Genomic DNA, 22,212 nt, shown 5'->3' on the forward strand with positions numbered 1-22,212 from the left:
TCCGGCCTATTAGAAATCAGCCGTTTCACTGTCCACTAAATCATTTACAAGTGGAACAGCTGACCAATATGGCCAGATCAGACCGTCCTAGCAAGTTCAGCCCAAGAGCTCCAGACCACAAGATGAGTAGAGAAGTCTCCAACCATCCTAAAATGTCATCAATGGGATCTAGAGGTAGCTCTCGCCACAGTTAAAGTCCAAGTGCAGCATCTACCATCAGAAAGAGACCAAACGTGTGGTTTTCATGGGAGGTGAGCAAGGTGGAAACCCTCGCTGTCAAAAAACAAAGTATTAAATAAATAAGCATGGCAACTCCTCATCATCTCTGACTCCTCCTCATCTCTGACTCCTCCTCATCTCGGGCTCCTCATCATCTCGGACTCCTCATCATCTCGGACTCCTCATCATCTCGGACTCCTCATCATCTCAGACTCCTCATCATCTCGGACTCCTCATCATCTCAGACTCCTTATCTCAGGCTCATCATCATCTCGGACTCCTTATCTCGGGCTCCTCATCATCTCAGACTCCTCATCATCTCGGACTCCTCATCTCGGGCTCCTCATCATCTCGGACTCCTCATCTCGGGCTCCTCATCATCTCGGGCTCCTCATCATCTCGGACTCCTCATCTCAGACTCCTCATCATCTCGGACTCCTTATCTCAGGCTCATCATCATCTCGGACTCCTTATCTCAGACTTATCATCATCTCGGACTTCTCATCATCTCAGGCTCATCAGTCCGGAGCACATTGTTCCAGAGATCCTGGTGTTTGTCCAGGTGTTCTCTGGCAAACTTTAGTCTTGCCCTGATGATGATGTTGTGTTATGATGATGATGATGATTAGTCAGGGCACTACCTTCCTTTTTGCATGTTATGTCCCTTTACCCTCAAACATCCATGACAGGTTCTTGGTTTAATGATGTCATAAATAGAAGACGCTGGGAGACGAGGGAGAGAAAAAAAAAAAAAGTTAGGCACGAGTGGAAAGTTCTGTTGCAGTTGCGCAAGGATGTGAAAGCCAGCAGCGAAACAACCGAAGCGGTGACTTGAGTTGGAGGATTCTTGCCTCTTTTTTTTTTTTTTTTTTTTTTTTGGGTTCCGCAGGTCTCTCTTGGGCATCAATAGTGGAATAGATAGCACTCTTGCTCTCTCCCTCGCTCTCTCCCTCGCTCGCTCTCTCCCTCGCTCTCACTCTCTCTCTTCTCAAGGCTGCGGCGGGCCTGGCATGCTAACGGCCGCGATTCATGACCTCACCGAGGGTGATTCAGCTTCGCCCACTCCGGAGCTGTAATGACGTGCCACGTCCGACCCCGATGGTGGATATATGACTTGTTTAAATTGTTCTCTCCAAGGGCTTGCTCAGAGCCCGGCTAGCCGAGTAATTGTTAGCAGAGAGGTAGTCATAAATCAAAAGCCCCCTGTCGCCTGCGCCTCTCGTTCTCCGCTAATACAGCGCAAGACGAGGAGGAGGAGGAGAGGGGGGGGGGCGCCGAGCACCTCGGGGAGCCTTTCAGATCCTCGGCTCCCTTCCCCTAAGACTCAGAACCGGGGGCGCTGGAGGAGACACAGAGCCTTGAGAGGCGTGCGGCAGAAAGCTGAGGTGTGATTGATTTCGCTCATCCCGCCCCACTCGACTGCCAGCATCGATAGTTCTTGTAGGGCGGGCGGGGGATGCGATAAAGCACCTAATGCCCTAAATGAGGCGCACGCTCGTGGCTAAGCCCCAGGCTCTAAAACCCCACAATTAAGAGAACTAATGACATGGTGAATCACTGCTTATTAAGCCAAACAAGCTGGAGCATCCTCTGCGCAGTTATTGGCATTTTAGAAATGTAATTGAATGACAAACATGTGCGAAGAGAAAAGACGCTCGCATCGGGGATTCTTAATTTGTTTACAGTCGGCTCGGTCTGAACGTTCCCACGAGTGCATGAAATGTCTCTTCTTGTTTTCTTCTGGAATTCTCTCTCTCTCTCTCTCTCTTTGCCTGTCGTTGGGATGTTAGGCGGCCCTTTTATTAAACGCTGTTTAGGATTAGCTAGTCAAAAGAAAAGATGTGTGGTGGATTTTTCGGAATGAGATGGTGTTTATTTACTTCCAGGCCCTTCTGCACCCCAAGCCAAGCCAGTAAAGCCCTGGTCTGTCTTTTCTTTACAGGTCCAGGCGGCTGACGAACTTCCCCAAGAAAGCCGACTCCGTGAGTATGACTTGGGGTTTCCTTGGGGTTTCCTTCTGTTCCCGAATCAAAAATCGGGAAATATGGTGGAAATATAAATATGAAGACCTTGAATGCAGTTAAAGAAATAGTTCGTTATAAAAATAAAGAACACACACTTAAACTCGGTTTATGTAACATCTCCGCACCGTCTTACTGCCTTACCATAAATGCAGCAACCCACACCATCTGCTCGCTCGCTCTTGACTTCTTGAACCCATCTTCTGTGATGAGTGTGCTCACATTACCTTCCATCATCTAGCTCTTGCTTGCCCACACCTATTTAGTCCATAAATCTTAAGCATTTGATTCCTATGCTGGAACAGTTGTTGTAAACACCCAGTGAAAGACATTTGCATGAGTACATGCAGGTCCTGCTGTTCTGTCCTCGCTGGAGCCGATACGCTCAGAAGATTCCAGAAAGCCCTCGTTTTTAGTGAATTCAGTTGCGTTCAGTTGGAGCACACAGCTTGCATGAACTCCATAGAAGAGCATTGCCAATAGAGCAGGACGCTGTGGAGCAGCTGCAACATGGTGAACCGAAGGTCACCATGCCCAATGGCAAGCGTGGGCTATATAGGGGTAGAGAGACCCCCCCCTCCCCCCCTCCCCGGGCAACTGTGTTCTCTGGAGTGACGGAGTCAGAGTGGAGATTGAGATCCAGAACTGACCATCCAACACCAGTCTACTGCAGCCTTAGTGGCATATCTAGTGTAAAGCCCTTTCTGAAGAGGCTGCTACTGCCGTCATACTGCAGGAGGGCAAACTCCCTATGAATACCCTTGATTTTAGAGGAGCTGCTGGATGAGCGGATGTTCTAATGTTCTATCTATTGTTCTGACGTTTTATCGTTCTATTGTTTCACTATTTTGATCATTCTGTCTATGGTTATTTTATTTTATTTTATTCCATCTCTCCACTTTCTACTGTTCCGACCTTCTGTCATTGTTCTAAGGTTCTGTCTACCTTCTGCTGTTGTCATTCTGTCTGTCGTTCTCCTGTTCTTTCTATTTATCATTGTTGTTGTTTCACCATTTTTAGCATTCTACCATCCTTTTGTTCTGTCTATTGTTGGTTCTTTCTATCAATCAATCTGTCTGTCTATTTATCTATCTGTCTGTCTGTCTATTTATCTGTCTGTCTGTCTATTTATCTATTTATCTATCTGTCTGTCTGTCTATCTGTCTGTCTATTTATCTGTCTGTCTGTCTATTTATCTGTCTGTCTGTCTATTTATTTATCTGTCTGTCTATTTATCTATTTATCTATCTGTCTGTCTATTTATCTATCTGTCTGTCTATTTATCTATCTGTCTGTCTATTTATCTATCTGTCTGTCTGTCTATCTGTCTGTCTATTTATCTACCTGTCTGTCTATTTATCTACCTGTCTGTCTATTTATCTATCTGTCTGTCTATTTATCTACCTGTCTGTCTATTTGTCTGTCTATTTATCTATCTGTCTGTCTATTTATCTATTTGTCTGTCTATTTATCTATCTGTCTGTCTGTCTGTCTATCTATCTATCTATCTATCTATCTATCTATCTATCTATCTATCTGGCTGTCTATTTATCTATTTATCTGGCTGTCTATTTATCTATCTGTCTGTCTATCTATCTATTTATCTATCTGTCTGTCTATTTATTTTTCTGTCTGTCTATCTATCTATTTGTCTATTCATCTATTTATCTATCTGGCTGTCTATTTATCTATTTATCTATCTGTCTGTCTGTCTATCTGTCTGTCTATTTATCTGTCTGTCTATTTATCTATTTATCTATCTGTCTGTCTATCTATCTGTCTGTCTATTTATCTATCTGTCTGTCTATTTATCTATCTGTCTGTCTATTTATCTATCTGTCTGTCTGTCTATCTGTCTGTCTATTTATCTACCTGTCTGTCTATTTATCTATCTGTCTGTCTATTTATCTACCTGTCTGTCTATTTGTCTGTCTATTTATCTATCTGTCTGTCTATTTATCTATTTGTCTATCTGTCTATCTATCTATCTGTCTGTCTATTTATCTATCTGTCTGTCTATTTATCTATCTGTCTGTCTGTCTGTCTATCTCTATCTATCTATCTATCTATCTATCTATCTATCTATCTATCTATTTATCTGGCTGTCTATTTATCTATTTATCTGGCTGTCTATTTATCTATCTGTCTGTCTATCTATCTATTTATCTATCTGTCTGTCTATCTATCTCTTTGTCTATTTATCTATTTATCTATCTGGCTGTCTATTTATCTATCTGTCTGTCTATTTATCTATTTATCTATCTGTCTGTCTATTTATTTATCTGTCTGTCTATCTATCTGTCTGTCTATTTATCTATTTATCTATCTGTCTATCTATTTGTCTATTTATCTATTTATCTATCTATCTGTCTGTCTATTTATCTATCTGTCTGTCTGTCTATCTGTCTGTCTATTTATCTATCTGTCGGTCTGTCTGTCTGTCTGTCTATTTATCTATCTGTCTGTCTATCTGTCTGTCTATTTATCTACCTGTCTGTCTATTTATCTACCTGTCTGTCTATTTATCTACCTGTCTGTCTATTTGTCTGTCTATTTATCTATCTGTCTGTCTATTTATCTATTTGTCTATCTGTCTATCTATCTATCTGTCTGTCTATTTATCTATCTGTCTGTCTGTCTGTCTATCTCTATCTATCTATCTATCTATCTATCTATCTATCTATTTATCTGGCTGTCTATTTATCTATCTGTCTGTCTATCTATCTATTTATCTATCTGTCTGTATATTTTTCTATCTGTCTATCTAGTTAATTATTTATCTATCTGTCTATCTGTCTTTATCTTTCTGTCTGTTTATCTATCTATTCATTTATCTCTCCACCTTTCTACCTGTTCTATCTATCTATCTGTTTTTTATACCAATCATCCTATCTACCTGTCGTTCTGTCTGCCTGTCGTTCTGTCTATCTATCTATTGTTCTTTCTACCTGTCATTCTGTTTATTTATTGTTCTTTATACCTGTCGCTCTGTCTACCTGTCGCTCTGTCTACCTGTCGTTCTGTCTACCTGTCGTTCTCTTCTGTCTGTCTACCCTTTACTACCATCATTCTATGGATCGTTCTGTTGTTCTGTCATTCTGTCTGTTGTTCTGTCTACTTTCCTGTTGTCATTCTCTGCCCTCTGCTGCTCTATCATTCTGTCATTCTACTATTCTACCTATCAGTCGTTCTATTGTTCTTTCTTTCTTTATATTATTCCATCATTCCACCATTTGTATCTTTCTCATGCTGCTCATCGTTCTGTTGTTCTTTCTGTCAGTCTACTGTTCTATCTATGTTTTTAGTATTTTAAGTACTTTTCTGTCTTTCTTTCCATGTCTAGTTCAACAGTAACTAGTGTATCTAGTGTAAAGCCTTCTCAGGTGCGGTGAAGGAGGGCAAACTCCGTATGAATATCCTTGATTGATCCTTGAGAGCTGCTGGATGAGCAGATGGCTGTTTAAGACTTTTGGACCTGTAATATTACCTCCTAAATAGTAACCCTGTAGGAGGAGGGAAAGCTTTGCTGTATGTTAATATAAATGCAGTAACTGTGGCCTGTTCACTTCATTGTCATGAAATCTCCACTGAATATGTATGACAGCTGATGACTGAAAACCAGTGAATGAAGAAGAGATCCAGGGTGAAGTTAGTTAGGCTTTGATATGCCAGTGATGATGTAAGTGTACTTGGTCACAGTAGGGTGCAAGTATAGAGCTTTTTTTATTTTTGTCTCCTGTGCTATAATCCATCTGTATTGCACAGTTTAGTGTTCAGTACTCCTGCTCTAACACACCTGCCTCAGCTCCAGAGGGACTTGCTCATTAGCTAATGATGGGACTCGAGTGCGGCGAGAACATGGAACATTGCAGTGCAGGTGGAGTACAGGACTGGAGCTGAGCAGCCCTGGTCTGCATTTGCCTTTGGGATAAGCAAATGTCTTTCTGCCTTTTCTGTCTGTCTGTCTATCTGTCTATCTGTCTCTCTGTCTGTCTGTCTCTCTGTCTGTATATCTGTCTGTCTGTCTCTCTCTCTCTCTTTCTCTCTCTCTCTCTCTCTCTCTCTCTGTCTATCTGTCTGTGTATCTGTCTCTCTGTCTGTGTATCTGTCTCTCTGTCTGTGTATCTGTCTCTCTGTCTGTCTATCTGTCTGTCTCTCTCTCTCTCTCTCTCTCTCTCTCTCTCTCTCTCTCTCTCTCTGTCTGTCTGTCTGTCTGTCTGTCTGTCCATTAATAGATGAATAGGTGAACAGACAAGCAAAAAGGGAAAGAAAAGTTTGCAAACCCTTCAGAATTTTCTACATTTCTGCACAGTTTTGACCTAAAACTTCATAAGATTTTAATACAAGTCCTAAAAGTAGATCAAGGGAACTAAATCAAACTAATGAGAAAAAAAATGGACTTTGTCTTTTAATTATTGAGGAAGACGATCCAATATTACAGATCTGTGAGGAGCAAGAGAATGTGAACCTTTAGGAATTAGCAGATAATTTAAAGGTAAAATCAGTTTTTCTTCAATCAGTGGGATGACAGTCAGGTCTGAGTGGACACCTGATTTTATTTAAAGAACATGGATCTATCAAGTCTTTTAATCTTCATAACACATGTTTGTGGAAGTGGATCATGGCGGGAACACAGGAGATATCTGAGACCCCTCCTGAAGAGGAGTTGTTGATGCTCTTCAGACTGGGAAAGGGTCCAAAACCATCTCTCAGGAGCTTGGACTCCATCAATGCACAGGCAGACACTGTGTACAAATTACCCTCCCCATGAGTGGTCAACCAACACAGATCACACTGAGAGCAGGTCAGTGTGATGGTCCGAGAGGTCACAAAGGAACCCAAGGTAAATTTTAAGCTAAAGTTTAAACTAAAGACCTTTCTCACATTGGCTAATGTTCATGAATCCACTATCAGGAGGACACTGAACAACAGTGCTGTGCATGGCACGTGGTGGTGGTGGTGGTGGTGGTGTCATGGTTTGGGCCTATTTTGCTACAAGACCGGTTGCCATCATTGATGGAACAATACATTTTGAATTATACCAGCAATATGGACAATTAGCAATATATGGGCATTTGTCTGTGAGCTGAATCTTAAGAGAATGTGGGTCAGGACAGTGACCCTAAGCACAAGTTGTTATACCAAAGAATGGCTAAAGAAGAATAAATTTAATGTATTGAAATGGCCAGGCCAAAGTCCTCCCCCTAATCTAGTCGAAATGCTGTGGAAGGACCTGAAGCAAGCGGTTCATGGGAGGAAACCCTCCAACATAACAGAGCTGAAGCTGTTCTCTATGACGGAGTGGGCTAAAATTACTCCAAGATTCAAGAGTTTATTGTCATGTGCACAGCAGAAACAAGCCGTTACACTGTACAATAAAAAGATAAAAAAACAAAAAGAGAGAAACAGAATCAGTGTGTGTGTGTGTGTGTGTGTGTGTGTGTGTGTGTGTGTGTGTGTGTGTGTATACAACAGCAGCAGCGATATTTGTAGTGGGCTCATATTAATGGGTGCATATCAGAGTTCAGCCAGTTCAGAGTGGAAGGGGGGAGCAGGTGTTCACAAGCAAGCCGATGTGCAGGACTAAAATCAGCAGTTAGTGGAAACGTTTAGTTGCAGATATTTCTGTACAAGAGGGTCACACCAGACACCAGATACTGAAAGCAAAGGGTCACACACTTTTGCATCTCACAGATCTGTAATATGAGAATCTTCTTCGATAAATAAACGACCAAGTCGAATATTTTTGTTTCCTTATCGACTTTTAGGACTTCCACTGAAGTTTGGGTGAAATTTCGATCCATATTCTTCTATCTGTCTATCTAGCTATCGTTCTGTCTGTCTATCTATCTATCTATCTATCTATCTATCTATCAGTATATCGTCCTCTCGTTCTATCTCAGTCTATTGTTATAATGTTTTAGCTATCAGTCTATTGTTCCATCTAACGTTTTAGTTATTTATCAGTCAATCGTTCTATTGTTCTTTCTATCTGTCATTCTATCGTTCTATCGATCCATCTATAAGTCTATCATTCTATCAGTCTATTGTTCTATCTATCTTTATTGTTCTATTATTCTATCGCTCTATCTCTATCTGTCTGTGTCTATCTATCTATCTATCTATCTATCTATCAATATATCATCCTATTGTTCTATCTCAGTCCATCGATATATCTCCATCTATAAGTCTATCTATCTGTCTGTCTATTTACCTATCTGTCTGTCTGTCTATCTATCGTTCTATCATTCTTTCTATCTGTTCTTTTATTAGATCTATCTATCTGTCTATCTATCTATCTGTCTATCTATCTATCTGTCTATCTGTCTATCTGTCTATCTATCTATCTATCTGTCTATCAGTCTATCGTTCTATCATCTATTGTTCTATATAACAGGTGAATAACAGGTGAATAACAGGTGACTGCAGTCATTTACCACAGTTGTTAGATTTCGCAGTCGTGTTCGATCTCTACAAGCAGAATGTGAATTGGATTTAAACAGACTTACTATTAGTTATTGATTTAAGACTGGGAAACAGAATGTGACTGCTTCAGGCTCGTTAATATCAAATAAACAACAGAAAGACACTTAATGACATATTTATGACAATTCATCATCAGCTAAAACCTCATGATCGTGACAGGCCTCGTGGACAAGTTTTATACCGTCAGTGTTTATCATCTCAGCTAACGCTCAATACGCATTGCTTTCATTGAGTCTAAAAGGCATCAGTGAGTGATTGGGGTCTGTTTTTTTATCTTTGTGGATTGTGTATTTTGTTCTACAGTGCAAATAAGGCTAATCTAGCAGAACGTTTAGTGGAGAAAGCTGCTCATAGGGGCAGTTCCTCAACACTCCGTTATTTCCTATCACAACATAATGCCATTACACAGAGGGTAGTGAAATTCAGAGAGGCTGGGGGAGCGGAGAGGGGAGAGGGGAGGGGGAAACCACAGGAAGAGAGGACCGAGAGACATTATAGAAAGATGAAAGCAGATAAACAGTTTGTCTGGATGTAGTTGGTGTTTTTTTTAATTATGTATGAACGTGAGGCTTGACTCTGTAAACGAGGAGCGCCGCTGCAGTTTGTTTTGAAATGATCCTCGGCTTGATTGAAAGCGATCGGCAGGCTCAACTCTTCACTCGGAGAAAACAGTCAAAGAAAGCAATTAATCAGCTTCGTCAAGATGTTGTCTGAAGAAATATAATGACCCTCATTCATCAAACCACTGGAAAAGAAAGTTGCTCAGTGTGAGCGGATTAGAGAGATGATTGTGTGTGTTCTCGGTTATTCGAAATGTAGATGATGTGCTAATATGAATGTATTTGTGGGCTTTTGTGCAATTCTTTATCTGTCAGCAGAAAGTTTCATTTTCATGGGAGGCGTGCCGGGAGGTGACCCTTTCTGCTGACCACCAAAAACGATGAAACCTGAGGCAAGACCTAAGAATTCATTCCTCTGTCCAAAGCATGTTGGTCCAGAAGGCATGGTTTTTGTAGATGATCGTGAAAATCCACCTAGTTTGGTCTCTTTCTGATGGTAGGTGCTGTGCTGCATCATCAACTGTGACTACTGGAGCGACCTCTAGGTCTTGTGATGATAGGTTAGGATTATTGGAGACTTTGGCTGACTTGGCTGACTAAAGTCAGTGTTGGTCAGTTGTTCCACTTGTAAATGATTTTGCGAACAGTGGAACAGTGGCTGATTTCTGATTGCTTTGAGATCTTCTTAATCCCCTTCCCAGACTCCTCTGCATCTACAGCCTTCTTTCTGAAGGCCTCAGAGAGCTCTCTGGATCTTCTTCACCACTCACTTCAACCATCAATCCAGATCAGACCAGACTGAACATCTGAGGTTTAAATAAGACTCCAGACTCCTCCAGAATAATCCTCTCCAACCATGTTCTGATCATCTGCAGCTGATGTTCTGCAGCTGGTTCTAGATTTAGAACCAGTTTATGGGTTTCATTTGTTTTACCTCCAATTCCTGTATTGTCAAAATTATCAAATATCCTGCTGTCATGAATTATCCTCCTCAGTTTTACACAGTCAATTACACAACCGACTCCCAACCAGCCGCTACCTCTTTTCCGACCTGCCGCCGATGCAATGTCACTAGGCAACCAACGCACTTGGAGGAAAGCGCCAGGTATCCAGCTCTGATGCTCTGATCGGCTAGCAGACACCTTGCCAGCATCACGCTAAAGTGATGTAGGGATAGTGAGCCATCTACCCACCTGGAGCTGCTGATGGCGGTCAGCATGACCCGCGAACTAGCAATCCTCGAGTCATAGTTGTAGCCTCTTAGTCCACTGGACCAATTGAAGTCCCATATCCGCTAATAAAAGGTATTGTTGTTTAGGCCACAAGTTTTAAAAAAAAAAGACAAAGCTCCTGAATACTGAATCCCAGCGTAATGAACAAACCCTAAAGCTGTAATTGCAACCTATAGCAGATAGAGCCTAGGCGGTTGTCTTTTTACCCAGAGAGTTAAAGTGACAGGCCAACTGCAGAGCTCATTCAATAATATAAAAAAGTCCAACCGATGAAAGAATCCAAGCTCTCCGCTCCTGGTGGTTTAAGCGTATAATAAGTTTATTCTCCGAGAGCCATGTGTGGAAGATGCTGCCTGCAGGCCTCCGCACTGAAGGCATTTTTGCTGAAGTGGGTCAGCTCAGGACCAAGCCCTCATTTCCACAGTCCTGCTCTACTCTCTCCCAGAATCGCTTAGAAGTTCCAGCAGCTATCAGCTCAGTGTGTCAACGTGACTCCTCAATGTCGCTGCGTTTGTGCCTCTGGCCTGGATTTTGGGCTATAGATTCAGAGTGGAGACTTTTTTTTTTCCTCCTTCTTCTTCAATCTGCTGCAGCACAGAGGCAGGACCACAATAAACTGCAGGCTGAAAGTAGTAAAGGGTCCATACTGTAGAAAAAGACATTTCTTCGTTCTTTATAATAGAATTTGAAGTAGAATGTGAACACATTTCAAAGCATACTGTTCACTCCCAAATCCACACAGTGCATATCGGTGCTGTCCAATGAGAAACATAATGGTGGCTTCACAGGAGAAGGCAAAACTGTTGACCTTTGAATGGAAGTCAGTGTAAAATAAAATTTCATACCAAGTTGGTCCATTCATCCAAAATTATTTACACAATGTACAAGAGAGCAGCTGGGTTCCATCGCTGGAGGAAACTAAAAACAGACAACAATGGAAACACATTTTTCATTGGAAAGCAGTGGTATATTAGGCAGCTGTTTCTATTCATTATTCACAGCAATATAAAGAAGTTCTAGGCACCTAATCACATTATTTAAACCCATGTCTCTCGTCAATACAAGTGTTTTTACTGTAGAAGCTCCAGATCTCATCAGAACAGATGCAGCTGAACATAAATCCAGTAATAAGGAGAAACAAGAGCTTCTCATTCTGAAGAAAGTAGTGAGATCTTGTCGGTGAGTTAGTCTGAAGAACAGAGCTCGGTTCCTCCAGGGTTCTCCTGGACGACCCCCAGTCCAGCCAGCACAGCGTGGAGGATGTGTTCAACTCCATCAGCAGCAGCAGCAGCAGCTCACCTGATTCACCATCATTAAGCCCTGATTTACCACCAAACCAGGTGTTGATCTGAGGAGAACTCTAAATAATACTAGACTCCATGAGGAGAGCTTTGGAGATGTTCTAATGATGAACACAGTGATGGAGAACCACCTCCACTTTCTGAAGGAGTGTTATTATTAGTGTTTATTCTAATATCAGTGTTTTGCTGAGGAGATAAACACTTACTGTCCAGATAAGCAGCTTTTAATTATTTGTATTTTTTTATTATTATTTTCACAGGTGCCTAACATGTTTGGACAGTACTGTGTACACATTCGTAGCCCCACCCACTCACTGATGTTATGAGGAGTGTTTCAGACTGGACTGTTTTGACCACAATTGGATCAGCCATATAAAGTAAAAGCCTGTGTAAATAATCCTGTATATAATTGAATTACAGCCATTTTTGGTACGTGAACCTTGTAACCATCCAAAATTCAAAGAAAGGGCAGCACACAGGCGCTTTAAGTGGAAACCTAAACCATTACATACTTTTACTTTGGATATAAGTGCTGACATTAAACTGTGGAATTGCTGTAAAACTTTCTCTCTGATTATGCTGAAGTGTTGGCTTCGAATTGATACTAAGCTTCAGAGTGGCTCTTTTGAAATACCTCCTTGTGGAATAGCTGCTGTAAGCTAACTCCCATATCATTTATTAAGAATCCCCGCAGGAAAAAAAAAAGAAAGTTTTAGAAGTCTACCATTTGATTCACTTCAGCCGGTTGGCTTTTAAGTGAGGCTTATTCTCTGCTTCAAGCACGGTGGATGAAACTGTAGAGAAGCTGAACAGGGTTTTAAAATCTCAGGGAATCAAGGATCGCTTCAACGAGAGGCCTTTGAACAATGCTTTGGTGCGGCACATGCTAAAGCATACAAACAACTGGGGTTATAAACTATTTAAAAAGCTCTCACACAAATCCATAATTGAGTAAATCATTTGGATTTGATCAGACCTTGCTAGGGTCATGAACAAGTGGGTGAGAAATCTGAAGAGAAATATCCGCCTGCTCTGCTCACTTGATACGAATGAAGTAAAAGTGTGTAAATGATTTAAAGGCCTGCGATAAATAATAGAAAGGAAAGACGCAAGTACACAAGTTGTAATTTGGAGTTGTCAGCATCCTTTGTAGCATTGTTGTCATTGTGAAATGTGGCTACAAGAGGCTGCACCATTACTTGTTTTCCTTTAGCATCATTGTGATGCACGTTTCTGCAAGAAATGACCAGTCGAAGGCTAAAAGTACCTCATGTTCAAAAACCCAATACTCAGTTTTACATAATCAGACTACTGCTGATGCAATGTCACAGGGCAGCAAATGCACCCAGAGGAAAGCACCCATCTCGGGTACCCAGCTTGGATGCATCGGCTGACCGGCCAGCATCACACTGAAGTAATGTGGGAAGATGAGAGAGAGAGAGAGAGAGAGAGAGAGAGAGAGAGAGAGAGAGAGAGAGAGAGAGATAGAGATCCACCCACCCACCCAGAGAGAACAAGGCCAGTTGTGCCCTCTCAGGCTCCAGCTGCCGATGGCAAGCAGCATGACCCGGGATTTGCACTGGCGATACACTGGTCATAGTGGCAGCACCTTAGTCCTTGACCACTCAGACTGAGAAAGCTGTAGAACTTCACGAATGAAGTTATAAGTGTTAACATCCAGAATGCCTTGTGTTGCTGAAATAGTGATAAAATCTCCACACAGAAAGCTTATTTAGCGTTTTCTAATTTCAGGCTGTTTGAAAATGCTTAGACCTTTGTGGTCAGATGGGAAAAAATATTGAGCCTATTTCACAACAACAGCCACCAGTCCATCAGTGAAGCATGGGGTTGGCGGCATCAGTAATAATAGTGGGCCTTTATTGCCAATTTCTTCTCTTCACATAGCTCAGCTTAGAAAGCGAGGTCAGCAAGGTCAGGGTCAGCCATACTACATCGCTCCCTGCAGCAGAGAGAGGGCTAAGGGCCCAACAGTGGCAGCTGAAACTACCAGTTTCATGATTAAAAACCCTTAATGTTGACTGAGCGACGATGGATGGTGTGAAATACTGGGCGATACCGTATAATGACCTGCTAAGAAGTCTAAAACTAAAGCTTGAGAGGACTTTCACCTTTTAGCTTCCCATAGTGATTCTTATCACTAGGCCAAGCAGCAGAGGTGTGGTAGAACAGCAAAGAGGTGGATGTTCTACAAAAGCAAAAGTCAAAGTCCAGATCTCAATCCAATTGAGAATCTGTTGCACTGTTTGCCAAAAAAATTGAGGTCCAGCATCCAACCAGCCTGAGAAGAATCGATTAAATCTGCCAGCAAGAATTGGTGATGAGTACTCCAGTTAGTGAGCGAGGCTGGCACGTATTCTAGCAAAATGTGGTTCCACCAGGTGCTAGTCTGAAGGGGTTGAGAACTTGAGAACAGGCAGCAGTTTTCAGTTTATATTGTTGTGAAAGCTCCGCTGACCAGTAATGAATTTTGACTGAGATTTTAGTTTAAGGGCATTTCCAGGCTTTTGGTTTGCAGTACAAATCCGACTGTCTGGACCAATCTGTGTAAGTGTCATTTGTAATCCAGACTAGTCTGAAGACTGAAGAGTCGAATAAGTCGCAAGGCAGTTTGAGAGAGTGTGTGTTTGTGTGTTTGTGTGTGTCACAGTATATCGCTTCTCATATCTAGATGACTTAGTTATTTCCTTTCTAATCACATAATAGCTACTGCTGGCTTGGCTTGGGTTGGCTTGGGTCAGGTTGGGTCAACACTCTGTCCTGCTGCTGTTTGGCAGTTTTCTTAATGAGTTAGGAAACGCATTAAATGCTGGACTCCGTGCAGAGCTTTCTTGTAAAGCGTCTAGGTCAGCTGGCACAGACGTCGTGTGTGTTTTCCTTTCCCCCGTCTGTTTGTTCTGCATTGCTTTGCTTCCTCTAATACACTCATTTCTCTGTGTAGGTTTTCCATGTGTCTCCTTACATCACAGCCAAGTTTATCTTTGGCTCAGGGCCACAACTCTGATTCATATAAGAAACCGCCTCGAGCCAAGCCAAGAAATAAGGGGCTGATATTTTTTCCTGACGCAGATAAACCTGGTCCTAGGCCACAGAGGAGAAACCTCACTGACAAAGTCATTTAGTTCAGGATGAGCTGAATCCGGACTGCATCCAGACGACTTCTGCAGAAAACAAAAGCCTGCGTCTGTTCGCTTTAGGACTGTCTAGATCGATTAGGTTAGGAATTAGGTTAGCTACTGATTATTTTGGCAGATATTTGAGTAATGAGAGTTATTACAAAAGGCCAAACAGTAAAAATAACTATAGAGTAACAAATCATTTTTTTATAGGACTGCAGAATGGTTTATTAAGTAGGACACATTAGGAAAGCTTTTAAAAACAATTAAATATGAGCTCTACCTTTCAGTAATTAGTATGTAACATTTAATACTTGTTTATAGTTATAGTTGTGTAGATTTATTTATTTGTTTTTATTATTTAATCTTGTGTGCAGATTAAAATAATATCAAAAACATATTTGTTAGTGTATTCTGAGAAATTCCAAAGTGCTAATACAATTAACCAAAAAAAAACTATTACCCATATTCAGATACATAAATATTTAAACTCCATAATTCAGCATATTAAACTTTAATAATAACAAATTTAATAACAAATTGGAGGATGAAGTGCAGTCCAGTTCGGATGCATTGTGTAAAATATTCAACCAATTTCATAGACGGTCTCAATTGTTAGTGGCTCAAAAGTAATTGGACAAACATGAATTTGCTTCTGATTTTACCCCATTTTTCTACCTAACATGGAAGACCAAATATCCAAAACCTGTTCCTGTGAACTCCCCCTATCACTAGCAATGCCCCCCCCCCACACACACACATTAGGAAGTGTAGGTGAAGACTAGTACATGTCTCCTCTGACACATGTGAAGTCTGCAAGATCCTGTAGGTTGTGAGGTGGGGCCTCCATGAGTAGCACTTGGCTTTGGACACCCATGACCCTGTCGTCGGTTAACCTGTCGGTCCTTCCTTGGAGTGTCTTCCTTTTTATAGATACTGACCACTGCATACCAGGAACACCCCACAAGACCTGCCTGATGTTCTGGAGATGTTCTGACCCAGTCTGACTCGGTCCATTTTTCTGCTTTTAACACCTTCATCTCCTTCAATAACTGACTGTTCACTTGCTGACTGATATACGCCCCCTTTTGACAGGATCCACTGGAACCAGGTATTCAGTGTTATTTATTTCACCTGGTGTTAATGTTATGGCTGGTCGGTGTATATAGTTGTATCTGTTGGGCTCGGTGGATTATTGTAAAAGACTAATAGGGGGATGCTGCTAATCTACAGTCAATGGCAACACCTTCAGCACCCAGAATGTTGGTAATAGAGAAGAAGAAGGTCAGGTCTCGGGCCATATTATTTGAGCCTATGTGTGCCGCTGGGCTGGAGGTAATGACCAGTGTTTTCTGCACTCAGTGATTGGTGAGAGTGGTAGGAAGAGGAAGGAAAATGTGCTCGGATATAATTGGTACATTGGTCATGCTACCAAACATCAGAAAGCATTTAGAGGTTGATCAGATTCCCTGTGCTGCCAACAAAGATTCTGGAGAAGCAGCATTGGGCCGCGCTGAAGATAAAGGCACTAACAAGGTAAAAGAGGCTCATTAAGATTTCAGTTTGATTGTGCTCTCTCAGACTCCGGCTGCTGATGGCAAGCAGCATGGCTAGAGATTTGAACCAGATGGGATTTTTTTGTAAGACACTATATGGACCAAAGTTTAGGGACACCTGCTCATTCGTTATTTCTTCGTAAATCCAGCCCATGCCTGACGTTAGGCAGCATGATGCCAAAAGGTTCTTGTCTATCTGCTCCAGAGGGTCCTATTCTACTGGGTAATAGTGGTAGGAAAAGGAAGGAAAAGTGCTCGGATATAATCGGTTCACAGTGATGCCACCAAACATCAGAAGCCGTCTAGAGGTTGATCAAATTCCCTGTTTCCAACGAAGATCACGGAGAAACAGCGTTTTTGCCTTGGGCTAACACTTCACGGTGGACCGTGCTGAGGATAAAGGCACTAACAAGGTAAAAGAGGCTCATTTTGATTTCAGTTTGACATTCAGAGTGCTAACTACACATTACCAGCTCCCAGACAAGGTAAATTGGAATCCTTGAGTTTAATCAAGCATTGATGATGATGATGGCCCTAATAATGGTCGTTGGCTACTCCTCAAAGGTACCTTCAGCAGGCAGCTTGAGCGGCTTCAGCAAGCTTTGGATTTCAAATCTGATTAAGGCCGTAGCTGTAATTAAGCGCTGAGCGTGCTATTGTTCATACAGCAACATCATCAGATTGCCTGTTTGGCTCCACGCCAACGTAGTACACATCTCATCAGTTCCTGCCTGCTGAAGACGACACTGACAGAATCCACACACCACGTCTGGTGCTGCTCAGTAAAGCATGGACTCACGCCGGGCTGGTCGGAAGCGTTTTTGCTTACTGTAAAGCATCATCCTGAGAAGCTGACGAGAGGCACTTCAGTGCTTCTGTCAGAGCCTTGTTTTTATTTCCAGCCAGCCTGTTCACCTTATGTGCCAGAGAAACAAGGGCACCATCGTCTAGATTTGGGGCGTCAAACTCATTCGAGGTAACGGGCCGCATTTCACGCTGTCCAATGTCAAAAGGGGGCCGGACAGATTTTCAACACTGTGTGCATTTCTTTTGGGTCGAGGCGCGAAGTTCTTTGTTAGCTAATAGAGAAGTGAGTATCTTTGGCACCTTTTGACTAAAGGCTTTCTGACTGACTATAAGCTCTGGATTCGGCCTCTGTCCGAGCTATGATATACTTTATAATGCAGTGCCTCCAACTCTACAGCGGGTGAGGACTAGCACGCCTCCTCTGACACATGTAAAGCTAGCCACCACTTCCTTTTCCATTGTTAACAAGTAGGGTTGCAAAGGGGTGGAAAATTTTCGATACATTTCCAGTAAATTGCCGGGAACTTTCCATGGGAACTTTGGCTTGGGAACTTTTGGAAATATGCCAAAATGTAAACTTTACATGGACATTTTGGAAAAGTCTGGGAATTTATTGGAATTAGTAGGAAATATTGGATAATTTAAAGGAACTATATCATACACACTAACGCTGACATAAAGGCATAACTATACAAATAAATTTACCATAGGAATAAACAGGTAATTATGGGAGTTAACAGGAATGAATGGGCATAAAATTGGAAAGCTGAGAAACTTGCTTATAGTTCTTAAAAATATACTGAAGCAGAATCTGGCCAAAGTAATTAGATATGATACCAAAACAGTGGAATAGCAAAGCTGCTCCTCAGTCCCAGGCACATGGCACGTTACACACTGAAGGGTCTGTTGAGACCACACCCCCTGCCTTCACTGCTCATCCCTCCATCACATGTACAGCATATGTCCAGATGATTTCTAGAAACCTGACACTCACCACTACTGTAAGCACACATTTGGACCAAAGGACTGCTTAAAGACAGGTAATATTTTGATGAAGTTCATATGTTTTATTAACAGTAAATCAGAAAAGCTTAATCAGCAAATTCACTACCCGTTAATTCCCATGGTAAATTTCCCAACTTTGAAAATTCCCAGAATTTTGCAACCCTACTAGCTAGCCAGTGCACTTTGAGCAAAGCACAGCCCTCCAGCTTACCTACACCTGTGCTGACCAGGGGTGTCCCACCCTTCCCCAGCAATGAAGATTCTGCTTGGTTTTGCCTCAGAGTTTGACAACTCCCTGTTGTCCCACCTTCAGCTGAAATAGAGACTCTGATTGGTTCTGCTGCGGAGTGCGACTCCTTGTCTCCTTTAGGGAGAATGGATTTCTTTTAATAAGCAGCTGAACTCCGTTGAATAGCCGCCGTTGAGAATTTACCAGTTGGGTCAGATTAGAACCTTTATCAGGCCGGTTCTGGCCCGCGGGCCGTATGTTTGCCACCCCTGATCTGGATGGTTTTGTATTTGATCTTGCGTTGTTATGGTGTTAATTACAGCTTAAGGCTGAAGTTGAGTTTAAAGCTTTTTAAAAAAGCAAATGTTTTCAGCTGCTGGATTTATGAAATATTCACTGTATAATTATTTTTGCACGTAGCATCTGCCTTCATTTGTGTTACTCTGCCATTGCGACTCGGACTGAGAGACTTTAGCCGAATAGAGCAGTGATGAAATCAGCAGAAACTGCTGGAAAGGATATCAGAGGGGGACAAAGGGAATGGATCTGATCCGATCCTGTACTGAATCAAGCCTGAAACAGACTTTGTGTGGAGGAAGAGGGTATCTGAGTAGATTGGACATGATGACATAGTCTTGGATGATGCTCTTAAAGCAACATGAGCAGAAGTAACATGATGAAGTGAAGTGAACTTCCCCTGGGTGTCCAAACGGCAGAGTCGCTTGCTGTCTTCAACAGATGGTACAGTCAGATGTTGGCACCACCAGCTTGAAAACATGGATGCAACCTGCCTTGTCAACAGTCCAGGCTGAATAGCAAAGCTGCTCCTCAGTCCCAGGCACATGGCACATTACACACTAAAGGGTCTATTGAGACCACACCCCCTGCCTTCACTGTTCATCCCTCCATCACATGTACAGTGTATGTACAGATTCTTTTTTAATGGCTGGATGTGTGTTATATTGTTTTTATTAAATTTATTAAACTGTTATTTACGGTATTACATTTATCCCCCCCACAAATTTTGGTGCTTGTCAGCCCCTCGGTATAGCGCCCTCCCCCGGGGCGATTCTAAGCCGCCGCCCACAGGCTCACACGAGGACTTTTGTTGCGTTTTGATGATTGATGTTTGATTCAATGTATCAGTTCAGTGTTTTGTTCATGTGTTTTGATTCAGGTTTATCATGTCTTGTTTAGTTGATGTGTTTGACCTGAGACGGGGGGTACATAAGGAGCTCCTCGCCGAGAATTGGATGTAGGTTCAGAACCTCAAGGTAGCCCGAGACTACTCAGATCGCGGTTTGTTTAGGCCAGTTTGGTCCACTAGCGGACCTTCTAGAAACCTGACACTCCCCACTACTGTAAGCACACATTTGGACCAAAGGACTCCCCTAAAGACAGGTAATATTTTGACGAGGTTCATATTTTATATTAACAGTAATCACATTTAAACATTTAAGCAAATATTAAGGTGTAATCTCACAGTTGCTCGCTCTCTGGTAAATCAGAAAAGCTTAATCAGCAAATTCATTACCCGTTAATTCCCATGGTAAATTTCCCAACTTTGAAAATTCCCAGAATTTTGCAACCCTACTAGCTAGCCAGTGCACTTTGAAGATGAAGATTCTGCTTGGTTTTGCCTCCGAGTTGGACCTGAAGCTGTGTATAAATGTAAAAGACCATTAGGACGTTGGCGCTAATCTACTTTAAGTGGCAACCCACCTTCAGCACCCAAAATCTTAGTAATCGAGAAGGAGGAGGAATGTCCGATCAGGAGTTGGACTATATTACTTAGAGCTTATATGTGCAGCCTGGAGTAAAGGTAATGACCAGTGTTTTTTTTTAACTCCATGTTAGATTAGAGTGATGGGAAAACGAAAGGTAAATATGCTCTGATATAATTGGTTAATGTTTTTCTTCGCCATCAGCCATTGTGTCACCAGTCCAGGCTGGTGGAGGTGGTGTAATTATGTGGGCAGTATGTTCTTGGCCCACTTTGGGGCTGTTAAGACTAGTCATCTCTTGAATGCCACAGCCTATTCGAGTATTGTTGCTGACCATGTGCATCCCTTCATGACCATAAATTACCCTGGTCTTCTATCGGCTACTTCCAGCATGATGATGCACCATGTCCCAAAGCAGAAGCCCTCTCAAACTAGTCCCATTCACATTCACACCATGAGCTCAGGGTTCTTCAGGGTTCTTTCCAGTCCCTGGGAAGCCAGCAGAACATATTCAGGATGCAGTAGAACAGGAAATGCTTCTGAAAGATCTGCAGAATCTTGTCAACGTGGACCAGAATCTCAAAGGAATGAGTCCAACATCTTGTGGCGTGCATGCCAGAAAGAGCTGAGGCTGTTCTGATTAGAGCTCTGAATGGAGCTCTAATAATAAAGACAAAACAAGCATGACCTCTCAAGAGTGAGAGAAAGAGAGACTGGGAGAGATAATGTGGGAAATAAAGCTCTGCAAATGCATCCTCTTCCTCCTCAAACCACCTTTTTCTCTCTTCCATCTCCTAACCCGCTGACCCAGCCTCTATTTTCCTCCCTGTACCAAATGTATTTTCTCAGAGAAGAGCCGGCCGCTGCTTCTTTAGTGCATCGATCTGCAGCCGTGCACATATTCTCAGCAACGCCGGAGAAGACCTTCAGCCTTTTATGTCCATGTGGCAAAAATATCCTGTAGACTCTCCTCAGTTCCTCGTGGCGTGCAGACGCTGATGCCGGAGTTTTCAATCTGTTGGGCAGCGAGATCGCCGCAGGGTCCAGGATTGTTGATTTGTGAGGTAGGAGGTTTAAAACCGCCTTCAACAATCATTAGAGTCATTAGGCGGGCTGTCCGCGGGGTCAGACCCGTATATAATGAGCGTGATTTAACCTGGCTGCCGAGGCTTCTGCCTGACTTCGGGTAAAACATCCAGTCTGGCTCCTCTCTGAGAATCCTAATCAGCTCGTGCTGTCTGTCTTTTCAGACAGAATCCAGAGGATCTCTGTCTGAGTCTCTCTCTTCCCTTTTCTGTCTCACTCTTTCTGTCTCGTCTCTCATCCTCTTTTTGCCGGACCTCTAGATTAGCTACTGACTGACTGACTCTGTGAGTGACTGATGAGCCTTGTTAAAATGTGCATGTGCAGGAACTGCCTCTTGTTTGCCAAAAGGACATTTTGTGCTACTGACAGTCTGAGGACAACATTTAGCCACAAAGCTAACTAGTCCATGTGCTGCTGACAGGAGATGTAAGCTCAGGTTGGGCCTCTTGCTTGACGTATGATTGTAAGGGGAAGTGGTGTAAAGACATGCTGTGGCATTCATGTCTGTGTCAAAGTCTGTAGCGATTCGTGGCATTAGGAACTGTGGCATTAGCAGCAAGCCTTCCAGACCACGCTACTTTGATGTTAGCACCCCTACTGGATCAAACTCCAGCCTCGCGCAGCTACTCTGCCAGGCTGAACGGTGGCTGGTGCTAAAGTTCACTGAAGATTTCTAAGGGGGGCTGAAAACTGGCAGGCACTCTTAAACTGTGCAGGCAGAAATTTGATAATATTACTAGAGAACTAGTAATATTACTAGTTCCCAAACTAAAATGAAAGCCTCTCCCAAAACCAAAACTACTCCCAGACCAAAACCAAAACTACTCCCTAAACCAAAACCTCTCCCCAAAC

The 22,212-nt window shown here is 42.4% G+C and overlaps 1 protein-coding gene across 1 annotated transcript in view; it reads left to right on the forward strand.

Annotated features, from left to right (window-relative positions):
- b3glcta (beta 3-glucosyltransferase a) overlaps window positions 1-22,212 on the forward strand; it is a 193,249-nt gene that overhangs the window by 54,137 nt on the left and 116,900 nt on the right. Inside the window, exon 3 of the mRNA XM_072690983.1 lies at window positions 2,162-2,201. Coding sequence (XP_072547084.1) covers window positions 2,162-2,201 — 40 coding nt within the window. The remainder of the gene's footprint in view (window positions 1-2,161; window positions 2,202-22,212) is intronic.

Source organism: Salminus brasiliensis, chromosome 11 (assembly GCF_030463535.1).
Source record: "Salminus brasiliensis chromosome 11, fSalBra1.hap2, whole genome shotgun sequence".
In the NCBI taxonomy this organism is placed as follows: domain Eukaryota; kingdom Metazoa; phylum Chordata; class Actinopteri; order Characiformes; family Bryconidae; genus Salminus; species Salminus brasiliensis.